Source organism: Mastomys coucha, unplaced genomic scaffold (assembly GCF_008632895.1).
Source record: "Mastomys coucha isolate ucsf_1 unplaced genomic scaffold, UCSF_Mcou_1 pScaffold14, whole genome shotgun sequence".
Lineage (NCBI taxonomy): Eukaryota > Metazoa > Chordata > Mammalia > Rodentia > Muridae > Mastomys > Mastomys coucha.
This window is the reverse complement of record NW_022196896.1, coordinates 97,403,927-97,425,789: the sequence shown is the minus strand read 5'-3', so window position 1 is coordinate 97,425,789 and position 21,863 is coordinate 97,403,927. Positions and strand designations below refer to the sequence as shown.

The 21,863-nt window shown below is 38.9% G+C and overlaps 1 protein-coding gene across 1 annotated transcript in view; it reads left to right on the top strand.

The window, feature by feature from the left end:
* Positions 1 to 1,103: 1,103 nt before the first annotated feature.
* The window catches only part of Abca12 (ATP binding cassette subfamily A member 12), a 167,457-nt gene continuing 146,697 nt past the window's right edge, over positions 1,104 to 21,863 (top strand). The window contains exons 1-2 of the mRNA XM_031367854.1: positions 1,104 to 1,591; positions 14,326 to 14,419. Of these exons, the coding sequence (XP_031223714.1) occupies positions 1,523 to 1,591; positions 14,326 to 14,419 (163 nt within the window). The 5' untranslated portion in view covers positions 1,104 to 1,522. The remainder of the gene's footprint in view (positions 1,592 to 14,325; positions 14,420 to 21,863) is intronic.

Sequence of the window (21,863 nt, the reverse complement as noted above, 5' to 3'; positions counted from 1 at the left end):
CCCCCCCCCCCCCCAAATTAAAGAGGCACACCATTTTAGAGGCTTTCTGTCACCCAGAGAATACTTCAGAGCCTTGTCTAGAAACAAGGACACATTCTCCGTACTCAGAACTGTTTGCCTGGCGGATGGGCTTGGAGACTTCACAGTAAGATGAGCCAAAGCTGAGGTAATGGGCAAGCTCTATCATGGATTTAGTCTGCCCCAGGCCAGCTGCCACCAAGCTCCCAGAGTTGGCATGGAGACCAGGCCAATTGAGCCAACATTTACTTCTGACTTGTAGGAAGAACTCGAACAATGCTGTAGCTGGTTTGGCAAGTTTGATCAATCATGTCAAGAAGTAAGAATCAAAGATGAACTTGATTGGCTTTCCTGGTCTATCTTTTTTATCCAGTAGCGATTCTTAAGCACTATTCACACACAAAGCACTGTGATAAACAATCACTCATGCTCTCATAGAATTTCTAATCTAATCGAGATATTCAAAATAACAATAAGACAAAAATATAACTTATTGGAGATTGATAGAAGCAAGGAATCGTAATGGACTATAACGAGGGATAGAGACATCTGATGAGGTCATTCATTTAAAAGGCCTTTGTGGAAGATGTCACTGTGGAGCCAATTCAGAGAGGTACAGACCTGGATGGGACAGAGAATTTAGGCATAGAGGATAGCAGAAACATTCTGGGTCACTTTGTGTCCCCTTTCAACTATAACTACAATGTAGTTTTTGTTACCTTCCACTGACCATTAAACATTGGCACTGTGCTTAATGTAGTTATAGGAGCTGGAGCTCAGCTGGCCTAGTCACGTTCCCCAAAGCAGAATATTACCTTTTAAGCTAAAGTTTGGAGATTTCATAGCCGATCATCTAACCATGGGCGGAGATTACGGCTTTGCATCTGATTTAAAATGTCCAACTAAAACATTTAAAACACCCAGGAGTCACTCTCTGTCCTAGGGAACCTGTAAAATCCCCAGTGCCCAGTCCCTGACACAGCACGGACTATGTGTAGGGAAGAAGGCAAAGGGATGTAGGACAAGTCCTACTGGCCCTTCCAGGGTCCCGCCTAATTCCTATGACGCGTCTAGTGCAGGTGACATGTTCTCTAAGGTGTGGATAGGCAGTTAATTTCTGGAGAGTAGGAGGTGTGGGTTCGCCTTTTGTTTGTTTTACAGTGGGGCATTATCTGAATGGTACTCATTCTCTCTGGAGTGTGGACTTCGCACAAGAGGCATTATTTTACAATAAGCACAAGCCACTGAAAGACACGGAGCTGGCTCCTCATTCCTGAAGACATTTTGGTTGAGAAGAATTTCTTCGTTAAGGATTTACTGACTGGAAAAACAAATCCATTGGGAAGAGAAGAACCGTGGGCCTCTTACCTCAGGCCCTACGAAGCTATGCCGTGAAAAGGCTCCCAATCCATTGGCATACAGCACATTAGACGGCACACAACTTCTCCTGAGGACTGGAGCAAGAGACAGGAATATTTTTGTTTTTGTTCAGGGTGTCCGAAGGATGGCTTCCCAGTTTCATCAGCTTCGGATCCTGGTGTGGAAAAATTGGCTAGGTGTCAAAAGGCAGCCGGTGAGGAGTTTCTTTGTTTTGTTTTGTCTAAAGTGGGAGTGTGTGGGGGGGCGGGGAGGGGGGATACGAAACAATAAATCCTAAGGTGTGATGTTAATGAGAGCTAGACAGAGAAGAGCTTAAAGGCATTTTTTTCAAAGGAGAAATAAGATACTTAGAATTCTTGTCTCCATCCGTCTTTCAGCTAATGGGGCGAGTCTTAACATGTCCCCAAAGCAGCCTTTTGATTGAGTAAATTAAAAGCATAAATCGGGACAAGCAAAGGATATTCCTTGTTACTGGATGAACTGGTACTGGTGTGGAAGTTTGGGAGAAAGCCAGAGTGCTTTCAGAATTTTTCTTAATGTCATTAGAAATGAAGTGGATTTCTAAATGGGATGAATGAAAGTAACATTTGAACGCATCAGAGATGGGAAGGAACGTTCCAGAAAGTGAGAAGTGATAAAGACTCAGTTGAAAAGAGAGTAGGATGAAGACTGCTAGAATGGAAAAGGTTTGAAAGGAATTCAAGTATCTAAAAGTCATTTACTGCAAATGAGATTGTGTGTGTGGTGTTTGTGTGTGTATATGATATATATGACACATATATGTATATATATATTACATACATATTCTTGTTTTTAAGAATAATCACTGACTGACTCTCTTTGCTGTTCTTTTCACATCATTTTGATGGTCTCACATTAATGCTTGTTTTTTAAATTACAAAGCCAAGGTATTCAGAACTCCACAGGACAGAGCCGTGGAGGAACACGTTTCTATGAGTTATGTATTCAGAAGAGCATATGAGAACTAGGAGAATCCCAAACCTTATTGAGTCCTCTTCTCTTTAGAGCAGTCACTCCCGCCTCAGTTGGGAAATGCAGATATGCAAATCAGTTGCAGCACAGAACCCAGCATTTGATCCAGGCTCCTTTATCTCAGGCTGCACTGGCTTGCAGAGCCTGAAACCCCAGCATTCTAGTGTATGTATTAAAAGGAGGAGTTAGTTAGGTGGTTGCTAAACTTAGGGAATCTGATAGGCAGGCCTTTAAGTCATAAAGCGTCACGTGATTGAATGGGTGTGCTAAACATAAAATGATGAAATCATTGACTTTTTTGTTTGTATGTGTGTTAACTGTAAAAAAGCACAGAGAAAGAAATTCCCCCATACTTCCCACGTGGTTGATTGTGGCTATCATTCACCAAGGGCAACACAGTTGTGGGTATGTGGATATCCCAAGCATGAGTCAGGGCTCCTCCCAGGATGATGCAGCATCTACCACTTGAGCTCTGGTTTTTCCACTTATAAAATGGGCCCAAGGTCTGTCAGATCTATACTAAAACGTGGGAAGATATAATGTGGACCTAGATTCCCAGCTGCTTTCTAACAAGTATAAATTATTGAGGGATTTGAGTAATATGGGCATTTTATTTTATTCAAATGAATGATGTATGGAAGTCCATGCAGACAGAGAATGGAGGAGAAGACATTTACTTAAAGTTATATATTCAAAAATCAGAAACAAAAACCAAAAAAGAAGCAAAAACTGGTATATTGTTGACAAAATCAACACTGTTTGCACAGTTTCTAAAATTTAATTGTTTCACCCCAAGCTCCCCAAAACATATGCCAAGTGAATATTATTCTCCCTCATCAGGCTTTTAAAATGCCAGTATCCCTGGGCAGTGGTGGCACATGCCTTTAATCCCAGCACTTGGGAGGCAGAGGTAGGTGGATTTCTGAGTTTGAGGCCAGCCTGGTCTACAGAGTGAGTTCCAGGACAGCCAAGGCTACACAGAGAAACCCTGTCTTGAAAAAACCAAAAACCAAAACCAAAAATAAAAGCCAGTATCTTTATCTGTACATTAATTCTGGAAATGGTACTTCAAAGGCAGACTTTCAAACTCTCAAGAAAATTCAAATGAAGGCGTGTGACACTGGAAATGAACTGTCCCTTTTTGAATGGCAAGGAAAACGCCAGTATTACCACTATGTCAACTGTCCCTAATTTTAAAGAGAAACCTCATCACAAAGCGAAATGATGGGAAGGAAAAATTATAAAGGAGGATAATGGAGTCTATGAGTGCAGAAACAATGGCACAAGAAAGAAAAGGAAAGGTGAGGGGCTGGAGAGATGGCTCAGCGATTAAGAGCACTGGCTGCTCTTCCAGAGGTCCTGAGTTCAGTTCCCAGCCACCACATGGTGGCTCACAACCTTCTGTAATGGCATCAGATGCCCTTTGCTGGTGTGTCTGGAAAGAATGGCAGTATATTCATAAATAAGTAAATCTTTAAAAAAAAACAAAAACAAAAGAAAGAAAGAAAAGGAAAGACAAAAAATTCAGGTAGTCTGGGCACTATGGAGAAAATACAAATGCATATGGAAGGGTGGACAATGTCACGAGACTTACAGACTGCTATATGATTGGAGAAAGAACATAAGAAAAGGATATAATCTAAATATTCACTGGGGTATACTTTGCAGGGACAACCACTCTGAAAACTACATCCGAAATGAATTTCACTTTTACTTAGAAAACCAAAGATGAGAATTTTGAAATATTTAGGATTACCCAACTGGGAACTTCACAGATTTCCAGAGAGATCAAGGACTTATCCAAGGTCACATCATGCTTCAGGGATCAAAGTCAGATTTCCCCAGTGATGAATCTGTTTTCTGTGCTACAATTTCTTTGTTTCTTCTAAGTTTTTACTTATCTTATTTTCTTTGATCTTTGCTCAGAGTTCAGCCCCACCAAAGAAGCAGTTGGATCTACTCCATAGGCCATAGATATTTTCTATTTATTTTAAAAGATTTCTGGCAATCTACTTCTCAGTGATGTTGGGAAATGTATTCTACAAGAGGAGAAAAATGTATTAAGTGCCACCAGAAATGGCAGGTAGCAGAGAAAATCAAGTAGATGTTACCCTGCTGAACTTGAAATTTAAAAATAATGGGGAAATGAAGATAGATTCCAGAAGAGAAGGTACAGCAACAGGAGGCTCACCCAGTGAGATGCTACTTAATGAAAGGAAACGGGACAGCAGAGAGCTGTGGGCTGAAAGACAGGGTTAAATAGAAGGGATTGTCTTCCATTAGGAAGCCCCCTAAGTAGGGGCTTCAAGTCTTGTCAGAAGTGGATTCTAATTGCAAATTTCTGACCTGAAGAGGAAAAACGTTAATGCTAGGTGATTACTTTTTTTTCTAAGTGCTTAGCTAGGGAATCACACTTGAGCTCAGGTGAGGGCAAATAGCTCCTACGGACACTCCCACATCTGTCAAAATGACATTGTGGACCTTCCTCCCTCCCTCTCTGCCCCTTTGGCCCATCTTCCCTTCAGAGGGACTAGAGGAAGGAGGAAGTCTTAATATGGGTTGATCTATGCATTAAAGTTAACTTTACATTAGAATCAGTTGGGATTAAATTCTCCCAGATTTAATTCTACATCAGTTTACTATAAAGTAAGTCCTGTATGGTCCACTCTGTTGTGTGAGCAAATGTTCTGGTCCTTTCACTGCATGGAGATGGAGGACCAATGATGCCCTTTCATTCCTTTTAATTGCTCATTTTTTTTCATTTGCTAATTGATACATAGCAGATACACATGTTTTAAATTCTGTCAACAAATATAAAGCAAAAGGCATGAGGGTGTTTTAGGAATTGGACCAATGGCTGTGTTTGCTTAACTTTCAGCAATAATGTGTTGCTCTACATGCAGTATGACATATGTGTAAGAAAATTCCATCATGAAACCCAGGACTTTGTAAGCTAGCTTTACAAATTAACTAAAGAAAAACTTCCATTGCCAACCCAACAGAGTATGTAGTTTCTATATCCACCAGAGTACATTTCCCAGTCTCCAAGACTGTATTATAATCTGTAAGGATAGAATCCAGAAAATTGATTTATTGCCAGTTTTTGGATGAGTTACATATATTCATGGCAGCATTAAATATCAGAAATTCCAACTGACTAAAGTCTCCACGTGATCTATAATGCTTTATTTTGGAGGTAGAACTAAGGTTTATTCCAGATTTAAGATACTGAGCTCTTATTTTGAATGTGAATCTTGGAATCCTCTGTTGCTTTCAGTAATGGTCATTCTTGACTTATAGGGAAATGCAAAATGAAATGGTAAAGACGAAAGAGGCAGTGTATCCAGTGTACTTTATGTTATGAAAGGTTGGACAACTTTTATTTTCAAGTTTGCAATAAAAAGTTATGATTCTAGATTACAAGAAGACCTTTAAATGACTTTCAATGCTCTCTAGCTTTGAAATAATAAAACCTCTTTTACTACTCTCAAGGATGAACTAATAAAAATATAATATTCAGATCAAAGCGAGCCAGAGTTCTGTTCTGTAGTGTTTAATGTACATAGCTTAGTGGCTAATTGCACTGGTGCTGAAGCAGGATTCTAGGATTCAAACATCAGTGCTGTGGCTTTGTGCCTTCCGGAGAGGGCTGACTTAGTCTTCTTGTTTTTTCCCATCTGCAAGAGAAAATGAACTTGTTATGCTAAGTAAGATACACAAGCTAAGTGTGTCACAGCATGTGTTAAGTGTGTCACAGGATGTGCATGCTCTAGGCAGTCAGTACATGTTAGGCATCATCTCTCAGAATCCTGTAAGAAATTTGGACACTAATTATAATATGACTGACTACAATATTTCATTCTAGGAAACATATACTTGTGTGTGTGCATATATATATATACATATACATATATATATATGTAAATTTGTGTAGGAGTGTGCATGAACAAAGGCACATATGTGACAACCACAGGACAACTTTCAAGAGTCAGTTATTTCTTTCCATCATGTGGGACTCAGGGATCCAAATCAAGCTGTCAAGTACATCTGCAAGTCCTCTATCCACTGAACTATCTTGAAGTTCAGGGAAATATATTTCGAAACAAGACTTAGTAGAGAGTTGTTGAAGATACCCTGAGAAGGAAAAGATCTCTCCTCTCTTCAGATACTTGTGGAGGTCTCATGTGCAGACAGGCCAAACTAAAATAAGCAAGTGGTAAGCAAAGGAAGGAATTCATTGTCCAATAATGTAGTCTCAGGGCAGTGGACTTGTCACTAGAAGCATTCAGGATGAGGCTGGATAACTGCATGGCTCCCCCTGACTCTTGATGAGTCAAATGTGTGCTTCTGGCATAGTCTTCCCTTCTTACCGTCTATGAATGTTAGCCAAATGATTCCTCTGTTTGAAAGACTTCTGCTTCTTTCTCCCCTTCCCTCTAACATACAAGTATTTTCTCCTTCCTGGACTCTTTTCTCCTTTGAGGCTTTTCAAATTATCTTTCCTTGAATTATTATCCCTTTACATGCTATCTTTCTATACCATAGCATTGTCCATTGCATTCACTTGATTTTTTTTTATGCTTCCTCTCCTCAAAAGACAGAATATTTTATTTATTTGTCTTTATGCCATGGTATACAGTAGATACTCAGCAAATTTTGTTGTGTTAATGAATGCACAAACCTTGTGTAGATGATTACTGTATAGCATGTTCCATTTTAAGTGCCCTCCGAGACGATGGTGAAGTAGAATAGACTGTTTATGCTAGGCATTCTGGTTTTATTTAGGCAGAATACCCCTATCTAAACTGAGTCCTGATACCCAGCATTATTCATTTATTATATAACCAACTTCAAGTCACTGTAGTGGAAGAGATGCTGGTATCTGTAAGGGCAAGGCAATAATGTGACTATGTGAAATACACAAAAAAATAAGACAGGAGGGATGGTACAGCTATAATGAAACAGATCACATACTCTAAGGCATTCAAACCCCATTGACAACAATCTCTGTTCAATGAATATAAACTTTTTGTGGGTCTAATTTAGCCACCTAGCCCCAGTCAGTATCTGCTCTAGGGTAAAATCTGTAAGTGATATTTTAAAGTCATTTCCTCAAGTTTTAAAATAGGCATTGAAACTTAATTGAACCATGTTTTTTTTTTAAACTTAGCCATTAGTAAAATAATCAGAAAATTGTAACAATGTTAAGCACAGATAAACTCAGACAGACTCACAGGAATTACAATGAACAATTCTGACAAAGTAGAGGAGTTAAGAGAATCTTAAGGTCAAAATGATAGCTATTTTTTTGTTGTTGTTGTTACTTTGAAAATCAAAGTATTTTCAAATCTTTTGTGAGATTTCTGAAAGATTCTGAAACAATAGTTCTTACAGATATAAATGCGGCTGTGTAATTCATTCTAACTTTTGTGTACCACAGATCAACTCTCAGTGCAAATTTGGGGGTTAGTTTACATTTGATTGATATCGCAGTTTGTGTGGATGAAGTCCTTGAGTGTAGTTAATAGAAATGTCATCAAGTATCTCCATTAACTTCCCCAACTTGAGAGTGACTAAGAACAAGAGGCATCAAGACACGTGTGTAAAAGTGTCATAATGAAATCCATTGTTTTGTACACTGACTAAAAACTAATTAAATATAAAACACACAAAATCAAAAATCCTAGGGCTAGGATGGAGCTCCGTGGTAGAATAGTCGCTTGGCATTTGTTAAGCAATGTGAAACCCATTCATCCTGCCCTCACATCTACACAGTCTTACATAGACAACATTCAACAACCCCCCCCCCCACAATCTTATATACTTTCTCCCCACTTCATATGAATGGTTTAATTACTGACCACTGCCCCACAGAAGGAAGGCTGGGTTACTGTGACAGTCCATTGAGACAGCTTGCAACTGCAAATCTCAAGAGGCCACGCAGATGGGCCCCGCTGATTAACCTGCTCTTAAAACAGCATCCTCATTAGCTGATATTGCTGGGTCATTCTTTTCCCTCTGCTTCATTTGCTTGTTTGTGCAAAGCACGAATACATGTGCCCAACCCACGAACTGACTTCCAGGTTGCAATCCCACTTATCTCAAAGCTAAAAAGGGCCCTCCAAGTTAAACAACTTTGTGTCTGGGTGTGTAGAGTTTCTGCCTACGAAGCCTGTCTGTTTGTTATCTCCTTTCCTACCGCTTCACCTTTATGCTTCTGTTTTCAGTTTGGGCCTGGACCTTTTCAAGAAGAGATATAGAGATCTTTAAAATAATTTCCAGATATTTTATTTGAAATAATTTCAAATTAAAAGGAAAGTCATTAGGGACAGCACATACACACAAAAGCCCAGCATGGTTAGAGGCTAGTGCCCCAACACCCTAATATTTTAGTGCACTTTTCTCTATATAAAACACCATCAGATTCATAATCTCCCCTCAAGCTTGGCCAGTTCTGGGTGCTGTGTCCTTTAAAGCTAAAGGGTCAGCTGCTGCATGTGGCTTTTCACCCTCTCTCATCTCCTTAGTCTGAAATCATCTCTCTGTCTTCCCTTAACATCCATGACCCTAGTTCTGATAAACTCTCAGGAGGAGCGGGTTTGTGGCATTGGTCATTCATTTCCTCAGTTTACAGCAGTCCATTATCTTGAACAAAAAGCCCAAGAAAGCAGTTCTCTGTCATTGCATTTTATCAGTAGTTCATGATGCCAGCTTCATCCTTGCAGGAAAATATGCACATGCATTCCAGTCTTTACTGAGCATTCTATTTATTTGTCTGCTTCCTCATGCATTTGTTTATATCTGTAGACTCAGTGACCCCTAGATATTTTATTACTATATTGAATTTTAATGTTTAAATTTGGCCATCGAATCAGATTTGAAGTTTGTATTCTCATGGGCTAGTACTTGTGTCCTCTGTATGTTTTCATTATTTGACAGACTCTGAACTATCAAATTCCTTCTATCTGCCCATATTTCTCTATTGATTGATTGATTGATTGATTGATTGATTGATTGATGAAAAGTTCTCTCTTTATCTTCCACATGTATTTTCTAACTATGTCCAGTCCTGGAAATAGTGGTAGCCCACTATCAATGATCACTGGTAGCTCTTGGATGTCCAGTAGAAGCAGCTAAGATTTCTTGAACAAATTAATGTTTTCAGGACTGTGCAATGATATAAAATGAGATGGAAAGAACTTTGGAATCATAAAGTAAAAAAGCAGGAAATAAGTAACACGTATTTATATTTATTATTTTGTACTGCTACTTTTTTCAAGACAGCATCTCATTATGTAGCCCTGGCTAGCCTTCAATCTGCTAAATAGACCAGACTGTCCCTAAACTCACTGAAATCCACCCACCTCTGTTTCTCTGGTGCTGGCATTAATTAATATACCACCATGACCTTTTAAAATACATTTTGGAAGTGGGGAGTGGCTTAGCTTGATTTTGTGTTGCTATGATAAACCCCTCAGGCAACAGTCAGCTTTGGCGAGGAAATGGTTTATTTCAACTTACAAGTTACAGTCCACAATCAGGTGAAGTCAAGAGAAGAGCTCAGGGTAGGAGAATGAAGCAGAAACCATGGAGGAATGCTGTTCCTGGTCTTTTCCCAGTCTCATTTGCCTAGGAATGGTGCCGCCCACCATGGGGTGGGTCCTCCTACATCAGTTTTCAACTAAGGAAATGTACCTACAGACATGCCCACAGGCCTACCTGATGGAGGCAATTTTTTCAGTTGAGATTCCATCTTCTCAGGTGTGCCAAGAAAGGCTGGCCATCCTAAGTTTATACCTGTGTTAATAATTCTGACCCACCACTATTGACTTATCCTAGCTGGGTTTTTTGTTTTTGTTTGTTTGGTTTTGGTTTTTGTTTTGTTTTTTTCTTTCATGCTTTTAATTCCCCTGGTGGAGAATGAGAATTTGGATTTCCCTAATGGGAGAAATTTGGTCAGTTTTTCCATATCAAAAGAGTCAATTGCCACTGCTTTTTCACTCCCTATGTTCTTCAGCCCACTGGAGCTCTGACATCCCACACTGACCTACTATCCTTCATAGTCAACTTTTTAGAAATCCACTTCTCTCTTGGTCACTGTGACATCTTCAGTCTTGGTGTGGATGGATGGACTTTACCCAAGGATTTTTTGTTTTGTTTTAAAATAAATTGCTCAGGAATGAAGGGAGAGAGAAATAACAGAACATGGCATTTCAGATAAAAATAAATCTCAAATGATTTGAAGAATACAAATATCATCTCCTGTCAAGGAATTTGTAACTTAGTGTGCACATGCTTTTAAATGTCAAGAGCACGGGGTGATGAGATACAAATGAGTTACAGAAGTAGACTGAGACAATTAAAATATCAGAAAGAAATGCAGACCCTTCAGGAATGGCTCTCTTCAGAGTGTTACTTAACATCTGTGGCTCTAAGTGTAAAATCAATACCTTAGCCTTTTGTCAAACAGAGAAGTCACGGCTCATTGTCTCAGTAGTGGAGCCTTGACCCTGTCTTTGTTCTTAGGTTGCTTATGATAATATTTAGCATAGAACAGAAAGCAGTCCTGCTGTTATGGAAACTGACACTTTATTTCTTGCTTTTGTGATTAATTTGTCAACTTTAACATTCCCAAGACCACAGTCTAGAGGAGTTTTGTATTTATCATTCCCTCTGAGATGAAGTATACAGAGAAGTCCTCAAACTTTCTGTGAATTAAACTTCCAGGAAAAGCCTGTGATAACAGATATCTTTATGGGTTTTGTGATAGTTTTTTGTTTTTCCTTGTTTGTTTGTTTGCTTATTTTTTGCTTTAACAGAACCCAAATTGCCTTAAATTTCTCTGACTAAGACTGTGTTTTTGTCTGGATTTAAAAATAGATCAAAAATTAATTTCAAAATATTTCAACACATTCTCGTGAAAAAAATCATATAATTAGATTAATCAAAAAGACAACTTTAAGAAATGCCACAGTGTGTGACTCATATGAAGGTGAGTGTCTGGAATAGTTTATCTCAGTTTCTAATTCTTATTAGGCTACCAGAGGAAATAAAATATATACTTCTCGAAGCACCTAATGGATTCCATACCTTCTATTCCAAAAGAATTTTCTCTTTCAAGAGTAACTATGGTCTCCCGTAGCAAATGGTTAAATCCACAATCATTCAATTTTTTAAAACTCATTTCCCTATAGTGTACATTTCAATTTAGTCATATAAAATATAATAGGTATTTTGTATCCAGAATGTTTGAAAAACAGACTCCAATTGCCAGCTATTCAAAGACTAGGCAAGAGTAACAATTTCGTTTATAATTCTGTGGCAATAATATTTTTTTCAATCAGCTTTCTGCAATGATTTCCTTTTTTAATCCTCAAAACAGTACAATAATTATATTAGAAAGTCCTACCCTGAATATTTTGAGATTCACACCAATGTGCACAACCTGTTTACACATTGTATATGACGCTGGACAAGTTCTGCTAGCATCTGGTAATCAGGAGACATAAAGAAGTTGTTTGCATCGTTGATGTCTCTGTTATGTTTGACAGTCTGGAGTAGTCTGTGGCTCTTCTAACAGTACTCTTTTAAAATTCATAAAACAAAAAGAAATTGAATAAGTAAAATTGTAAACAAAGTCAGCCATAACAAAATTGCTATTGAAGTGTTAAAGGAGAATTTATGATATGATAAGATATGGGTTTAAAAAATACAAAGCATTAAGTAAAAGGTCTAGTGGGTACTCCTTAGTAGCATCATTTTAACATGCTAATAAGTAGAAATAGCATTTGGGGTACCCGCAACAATCCAAATGTGATTTTTAATTGTCCATGAGTTCTGACACTGACAAGGTCAAAGGCCTACATGAGTGATTTTTGGAAATTTTAACTTTAAGCCACAGAAAAATAAAAACATAATGTGTCCTCATATGTAAGCTTTAAAATGCCCTTAAACTTTATCCATCGGATGATCTCAAAGAGACTTTCCAGCAAAGACATTGTCAGACTCGATAAAGAGTTCTTCTGCACAGCTTAGCTCCTGTCTGTGCAAAGTGTAGTTCATGGGCCATCGATACCACCTACCTGGGAGCCTTAGACATGTAGACCCTCAGGACTCCCTTCAAATCTCCCAAGCCCACATCTGAATGTTTGTGAGGTTCCCCAGGTGGCTCTGTGTACACATCACTGTCTGAGAAGTGTCACTTTACTTTGAAAGGTTCCACCTGTCTGGGTACATCTTAGCTTCCGTCCAACCAAGATATGTCAGATGTCAGAGAGCTAAAAGAAAGTCTTCAATCTTAAAAATAAATAAATAAATAAATAAAACTTGTGCTTAGACCTAAGTCTACCTACCAGTGAGAAGAATCATGCTCTTAGATTCTTGGCAGAGTGGAGTGGAGCCTTTCAGCTGGGAGTTACTGAAGGATCAATAACTGATTGGCTTTAGGTTGTTTTGAAACACCAAAGAGCCACAGGGAGAAAATTTGAGACATGCTTTGAAAAGTAGGCGGGGAATGATAAAAGTCTGACTGTGTAAGCAGGCCAGAGGAATTGTCCATATTTAACTATAGTGAATACAAGCAAAGTTTGTGCTCCACGCTTGTGTTTGAGCACCACAGTTTATGGTTTTGTGAAGATGTGGTTTCCACTGTTACGGAGAGAGTATTATAGGGCTGAAAAATATTAGGCAGAATTAAAGTTTGTTTTCAGTCCTGAGGATTGAACCCAATACTTGCACAAATTATATGAGTCTTCCTTTTATTTCTTTATTTTGAGACAAGTCTCACCAAATTGCCGTGGATCAGGTTGAACTCACACAGTGGCCCAGACAGGACTTGGACAAGCATTCCTTCTACCTTAGCCTGCTGAGAAGTTGGGGTTACAGGCCCCATCAGGCCCAACTCTAACTTCTAAAATGTTTACTATTATTATTATTATCATCATTATTATTAGTGTGTGTGTTTGTGTGTGTGTGTGTGTGTGTGTGTGTGTGTATACGATGTATATCAGGAGTGGATGTATCACAGCAAGTATGTGGAAGACAGAGGACAACTTTGGAATCAACTCTCCTTGCATCTTTACATGTGTTTGGGGAAGGGACTCAGGTCCTTAACTTTACATGGCAAGTATCTTTACCCACTGAGGTTCATCTATCTCCCTGGCCCCCCAATTTGAAAGGAAAGCAGTCATAACTATGCCTGAAAGTGAAACTCCCATAGGAGTTTCAGGGCAGTATACATTCCTTGGGAGCCTATTTTACACCAGGTACTGAGAATTAAGAAATGAATACAACACTGTCCTTAGCATAAATGAGCTGTTGGATTTTTTTTCTGGGAACCATGAAACCATGGCAATAAATTAGGCTCTACAATGGAAGCACACAGGATGTCACACTGGGGTGGTAAAGAGCTACAGTACACTGTCTGATTCAACTAGTCACTGCTTTGTTCAACTACATTTATTGGGACATTACTCAAGGCCACACACTAGTCTTTGTAGCTGAGTACAGAATGCTGACATTGGAAATTGTAATATGTTTCCAGATTGAAATCATCCTGTACTTCATAGGCCCTACTTGGGAGTTCTTAACACTCAGACAAGTAGAAAATACTAAACTATTTTTCTGGAAGTTATTGATTTGATTTGAAGATTAAGATAATTGCTCTTGGGATAGGCATAAATGTTAGCCAAAGAAGGAGCATCGGTGGACATTTGAAGATTGGATTTGGAATAGCCATACTTATGAAGTTGTCTGCAGTTATGAAATTCTCTCATGTGTTTCCTGTTCATAAGCATGTAGTCAAATATCTGGTCTGTGTAGGAATGTTATAGTTTGACAGTTTTTTTTTTTTTATTCAGTAGTGATTTTTTTGAGTATTTTTTTTTCTTTAATTTACTGTCAGCACTATAACACCTTTCTATTGTTACTTTGCAGCTTTGGACACTTGTCTTGATCTTATGGCCAGTCATTATTTTCATAATTCTGGCTATTACCCGGACAAAATTTCCACCAACAGCAAAACCAACTTGTAAGTAAATGACTGTTTGCTTCTCTAATGTTTGTAGTTTACCAAAAACTTCTTTAGTGTCATGTTAGTGCTCCATTCTAAACTTAAAGTTTTCAAGTAGCATTTCCTCTTCGCAGAAGCTGCATAAAGAGTTTGAGTGGTTTTTCCCTCCTAGTTCTCCAAATCAAAAGTAGACTCAAATCAAAAAGGGTTGTGGGGTAGGGGGAAGAACACAAGAAATTGGAATGATAAGGTACAAACAGGGGATGGAGGAGGAATTGGAGAGGCAGGAATGGGAAGGTGATAAAAACACAGTCTATACACATTTGAAATTCCCAAGCAACAAAAGCATTGAACCAGAGCCAGACATGTTGATACATGTTTATAATCCCAGCACTTGGATGTCTGAGACAGGAGAATTTTGAGTTACATGTCAGCCCAGGCTTCACAACCAGACATTATCTCAAGGGAGAGAAGTAACAGTGCAGTTCTGTACGTATAAAAGTTATCTAGAAAAACATAGAGCACATAGAGGAGAGAATGAGCTTAAACCTTCCTGATTTATCTACATCACAAGCCTTGCCATGGCACGATAACACAAGGCAACAACTGTAGGCTCTGGCATTCTTTTACTCCGGTAGTAGAAAACACAGATTCGTATTTGATCAACTGAACAAATAAATAAACGCTTCTGCTCTTCACTGCTGAGAGCTGAGCCATGTAAACATGTCAAGGGATTTCGTTTGAAAGAAGGCTGCTTCCCAATTAGGGCTGTTTCACATCTATGAAGTCACTGCCCAGTTACAAAGTTGGCAGACTGCCTAACTCACTCCATTATTTTCTTTTGGATCTGATGCAGAGATGTAGGAAGGACTTGGGTAGTCCTGAACATCAGACAGAGAGAGCTTTGAGCCTCAGTTGTTTGGCCAGTGCCGCTGTCAGTATATTGCTGTTGTAATTTCTCTTGAGAAATGGTTTTCTTAGTTTAGGAGTAAGTGACTAGTCAGATGTTTCAAAGCACCAGCCTCCTAAAAAAGATCCATATAAAACAACTTTATAAAACCAACGTCAAATGATTATGACAATTGGCAGTGCACCAGAATACAGTGCGGAATTATTTTTTGAAGAGTAACAGTAACACACCACTGACTTTTAAATAGAGTGATTTTCAGTCACCTAGTCACAAGAAATAGGATGAGAACTTTAATCATGCATAGTAGGATAATCCAGAAAATATCAATTCAGCTAGTGTGAAGCATTTAAACTCTTACACCTGAATAGCACCCTTTTGTTTTCTGAAGGACTTTTCCATAAGTCATTATATAAGGTCGTCAAAGAGAATTTAGTAAGTTGTTATTAAAACATTATACTTTCATTTTTTGTGTGTTGTGTATGCATTAGTTCTTTGTAACAAATTTATTGTGTATTTAATGACTTGTATATTATATAGGTATGCTATACATAACATATACATGTTAAGTGTATATGTAATTACATTTAATATAATGTATTTGTATACATATAAATAATAGAATGTATATTATATGGTAGGCTATAGCAATAGAACAGTTATTGTATAAGCAGGACAATGGAACTCAAGATATTCTCATTTAAGATGTTGTGAATTGATTCCCTGATAGTGTCTGGAGGTTACTGGAGCCCTTCAACCCACCTTCTCCAATTTCTTATTTTTGAAGATTTTCCACCCAGTTACCTAACATTCTCTTGTGAAACTTTCAGGAGACAAATGTAAAGGTTTGGGAATGAACGGTCTTAAACTAACTGGTGCTACCTGATAGGAGTTAGAGGCTCATTTAGGAAATGATACAGAGGTTTCAGCATCCCAGGAAGCTGGAAAGAAACAAGGAAGAGTGAGGGGAGCCTCCAGGCCTATTCTGGAGGGTTCTGAGAGAAACAGTATCAGAGATGAGATGAGATGAGAAGCCATTGTAATATGTAACTACTACACACTGTAGTAATAAGTCCTGTCTGAAGGTAGAGAAATTACAGGAGAATTCAAACACTGAACATGTGTTTGCTAGCCTCTTAGACAACATACACCTTGTCAAAAAAGAAGTAGCTGATTGGTTTGCTCTCATGACCAGAAAGGAACCTGTTCGTGTTATATATGAGACCTCAGAACCCAGAGAGATTCCTGTTTGCCAAAATTCAGTCATGTGTACACAAGAGAAAGGTATTGGAAACTGGTTGTCTGTGCTTGTTCTTTGTTTTGGAGATTTGGAGCCTACATTAAATCTCTTAAACAATCCTTTCTAGATCTTCCTAAATAAGACTCAAAGAAAACTGTGTTCAGGTTTTCAACTGATAATTCATAAAGTATAAAGCACAATTATACTATTGAAAGTGTTGTTCTGGGGAGCAAATAAGAGAGCCTGAGACTAGTGTAGAAGGAGTGGCCCATCCAATCCCCACCCTCACCACCCGACAGTGAAAAACAGAACTCGTCAGTGACAGTGTAGGTTTAGGTACTTATGTTCTTGTTTTAGTTGTCCTTGGTTTGGGTCTCACATTCATTTATAATATTGAACAATCAAAACTGGCTAATAGAAAATAATAATAAATAGTTATTGATCTCATACTTTGGAGACAGGCCCTCAGGGCTATGATGACTGGATTATTCATTTCATAATTGAGAAAGCTGATCACATAGAAGTCAAGAAACAAGTAAGATTTCACAGTAATGAGTGGTGATATCTGACCTAGGTGGTCTGGCTCTAGATGTACATTAAGCTACTGAAAAATCAATCCATCCGTCTGTCTGTCTGTGTCTGTCTGTCTTTCTGCCTTCCTTCCTTCTCCCCTCCTTTCCCTTCCTTCCTTCCTTCCTTCCTTCCTTCCTTCCTTCCTTCCTTCCTTCCTTCCTTTCTTCCTTTTTTCCTTTCCTTCTGCTTCTCCAAGATAGGGTTTCTCTGAGCAGCCCTGGCAGTCCTGGAACTTACTCTGTAGTTCTCAGGCTGGCCTGAAAGTCACAGAGAGCCATCTGCCTCTGCCTCCTAATTGTCGGGACTAAAGTCGTGCACCACCACCACCCGGCTACTCATAATTCTTACCTCTAGTAGTTAGTGCTTGGTTTTCATATTCACATCATGTTTGTCAGTAAGAGAGGACTAAATATCAAGGGTTAAAAATATAAGCACTTCTGTCACAAAATCAAGACATATAGAGAAAGTCATTGTGATTGGCATCTCAGCGTCTTCCTTGATATTAATATTCAGTGTAGCAGGCACTGACTCACTGTGTGTCACTGCGGCTATAGTATCACAGAAATCAGATCCTGTTTTAAAGAGGTAAAACCCTTTCTGGGCTACACTACTGGTTGGGCAATTGCATAATAAAGATGAGGCATTAGACTACACCCTTTGATGAAACTTGGTCATGATGAGTATGACATTTGTAATTCCATGGCCACACTCTGCTCTCAGAATAGCTTGGCAGACATGTAGGACTCTATAAACCTCTCAGAAAAAGATAATACATGACTCTCAAAAGACTCCCTCTGTACTACTGTTGATGGCTGGGCACCCCAAGAACTCCGACTTATTCTTGCTATCATCTGCCTCCTTCTCTGACTCTTTCATGTTGCAACAAACAGCTCTTGCATATTGCAAATCTCAGGGAGCGCAAACCTCCCAAGCTTGGTAGGCAGGCCCTGATGCCTCTCCTTCATTCCAACAGAAAGGGGCCATGGCGCTGACTTTGAAGTCGGTCCAACCTATTGCAATCTCCACATGCGGGAACCTGTCAAGAGATAAACTTCAAAGTGCAGACGCTACACTTAGAAGTAAATGAATCTCTCCAGCACACACTTGGATTAAGCTGAGCTATAATGTACCATGGAGTTTTCTTACTTTCTTATACATATACCAAAAAGGTCCAGGGCAGCTAGCTGCTGTGGGACTGTTGGTTAAGACCAATAGAATCCAGTCTTACTGAGACCAGTAGATACCAAAAAATAAAGTCCTGACTAACAAACCATCACATTTTCTTGTGTGTGGTTTTAATAAGCATTTTCAAGTAATTGAAAATATTGCTAAAAGCATGATGAGAAGTATATTGTACAAATATTACCACATACAGACTTAAACCCCAAATATATTAAAGCTAACATTTCCTAGTATACCCTCTTCCTTAGAAGGTAGCAAATTCATACCTTACAGGTTAGAATTTATAGGAGCTAGTACTAGGTAGAAGTTAATTGAACTATACCAGTCTATGCTATCATAAAGTTATGCTAAATTCTGTCCATCCAGATGTTACTTCACAGCTTGGATGAATGCAAGCTGAGCTAACCTTTCTAGCATGTGTTTTGACCACCAAAGCATACCTTTTATATTTACAGACACATGAAAAATAACAACAGAAAACATTTAATAGATACTACTATGTGGTAGATACTACTCTCAGTCCTGTGCTCATTTGATCTCAGTTAGCACATCACCTATTTGAGCTATATTAAAAGATAAAAATTCAGAAGCACACAAACATTAAGAACTCACCAATGCTCATGAGCCTGGATTTTACCTACTTTCTACCCACAGATGGCACATCTATCTAGCTTGTCTGTGCCAAACATCAAGAACCTGAGGTTTGCCCCAGTCTTTGATTTCTTCTTCCCACCATCTATCAGTACATCCATAGACTGGCAAGTGGCATCAATTGTTGTTTCTACCTGTCAGCAGGTCTAGGAAGCAATGGAGTGGGTGAGTGGGTAGGTGGGGAGTACCCTCTTAGAGACAAAGGGAAGAGGGAATGGAAAGGGAGGGAGGGCTTTGTGGAGAGGAGACTGGGAAGGGTGACAACATTTGAAATGTAAATAAATAAAATAATCAATAAAAAGAAGAAGAAAAATTTGATCAGTGGCAGGTCTGTGGGGTCTATGCAGGTTGCTTTAGCCTGATACCTGAATTGCTAAGAAGAAGCTATTGAGTCAATTTGTGTTGAAAGAGTCTATGAGGCATCTCTCAGGTGAGAGTTATGAAAGTCAGGGAGATGAGACATTTTTTTTCTGTTGAAATTGCCAGGGCCATTTTCACAAAAGGGAAATCTTGCATGTTTGTTAGATTCCAGGGTGTATATCTACTCTAGCAGTCACACAAGTCAGTAGAGCTGTTGAGGATTCAGAGTTCATCATTTGCTTACTGTCTTGATTGACTTAAAATGTATTGACTGAATGTGGCCATGATGGTGAACTCTTGTGTGTTTCTTCTGTTGGGAGGTTGGGTCTAGAGAAAATGAGAAGGAAAGTTGAAATTCTTGGTTACTTGGTTGTTCCCAGGATGGGAGGATTTTATTCTGGGAAGATCATGACTCAGCATGACTCATCATTTGTTGGGCATTGCCCCATCTAGTTTCTCCATTTGCATCTGTTTCAGCACCTCTAGTCAGTTTCTTGGCTTAGGAAATTTGAGTCATCTTGGACTTCTCTCTTTTATCACCTTCCATGACCTCCCATGAGCTCTCAGTCAGAATCTGTCTTATGAAATGTTGAGTTACCCATACATTTAAATCCTTCCTCTTTCCCTCTGACATCAAAACTGCATTGTCTCATGCTTGGATTGATCCCATGGCTGAGAGGGGTGGGGTCATATGCTATTTCTATCTTTTGCCATATATCCTAAAATAGTCTTTGTTCAAGACAGGATTTTCCCAACTTTGCCTGCTTACCATTCTGAGGTAGGATGCCTGTGCTTAAAGAGAAGATATCTGAATGGTCTCATTCTGTGTTCCTTCTTATTGGGCTGAATCTTTTACATCCTCAAGACTTATTAGGACATAAACTCATTCACATCTTGGCCTCTAACATTTTCTGATTACTTAAATTCTAATCACTTTCACTACACCTGTCATTGACATACTGACTTATAGTTTCATTTGCATGATTGACGACAACTTTAAGTCACTTATCACATAGGAAGTACATTGACAGCAGGGACCACCTCATAACATCACAGTAATGTCAGATACATCTCAGTTCCTAATGTGTTAGGGGTTGGTCTGGTGCTGCTATGTATTCAAATGCTAAATACTGGCCCCCAAGATCTGGTTGCTCCTCATGAGCAGATCCTCACTACACCAAGTGATACTATGTAAACCTTGCTTCCTAATGTAAAACTATTGGTTAAAATAAAGGGGTTACAGCCAGTTAGTGGGGAGAAAAGAAAAGGTGTGGCTTCAGTCACTGAGCTTGGGGGTGGGATGAAGGTAGGAGAGAGAAAGAAGGAGAGAGGAGAATAATGGGAGAAGAAGACAAAGAGAACAGGAGGCCTCCATTAGACAGGATTGACCATGTGCCAAGCATGTGACCAAGTGATATGCAACCCCCAGGATGGATTTCTGGAGCAGAAGTAACCGCAGGGTAAGATGTAGTCAGCAAGTATTTGAAAAACACAGCTGGAAATTAACAGTCTAGCAAATAAAAATATAGATTGGAGGGGGGCAATCTCCTAGTAATTGTACTAAATCTAAATAAATAAGTCATACCCCGAGTCTCATTCATTTGGAAAATAACTGGGATGTTAATAATTTAATTATTCTACAATGGCACCCAGTATGAAGAACAAATGGGAATCCAACAAACCAAAGATGGTACAAGTTAGAAGATTGTTATCGGAGACTGGGTTGTATCCTCTCAAATGAGGATAAAAAACAGTCTTGTATGAATTCATAGTGACCAACAGCTTGTTTGGCTTTGATTCTTACTTCCCAGATATGAATGAATGTGACTATGCTATCAGAAAAAGAGGAGGGACATAGGAGAGATTGGCAGGGAGGAAAGCATGTAATTCTATGTCTTAATTTTAAACATTAAAATTAGAGAAATAGAGAACTAATAAAGAAAAATTAAAATACCAAAAATATCTATAGTGCTTACATTGAAGATGGAAAACAGAGTTCCATTACTCATCCCAAACTAGATCTGCCTTGACATTTCCATCACAAATATTTAGAAATTCTAAATTCATAGGAGACATTAACATTTTTTTTTTTTTATATAGGAGAGTTAACAACCAGTACGTTGCTTAAAAAAATTTCAGAAAATTCAGGAATAGTCTCTAAATTCCATACTCAGTCTCTAATTCTTAAGACTACAGTTAATGGTCATTTTGCAAACAGTACTGACACTTTCCATGACAACATGACTTGGAATTCTGGGAGACACATAGAGACAAGGTGGAGATGACCCTGGACCCTGCTTCTCTTGGAGGTCTTCTCAGAGCTGTTGGGAGTAAGCAAGAAGAAGTTATTGTGAGCTGAGCTCTACCCCACTCCTCGCCAGCCTGCTGCGGCTCTTGTCAGGTGCTCATTTCTCCCTGATGCCAGACAATGTGATGAAAAGATTTCCTAGCTCATGTTCTCTTGAGTTAAGAACACAGAGTTATTGTTGTTCATCCTAAGGGGCTGCAAACCCCTCAGCTCCATAGGTCCTTTCTCTAACTCCTTCATT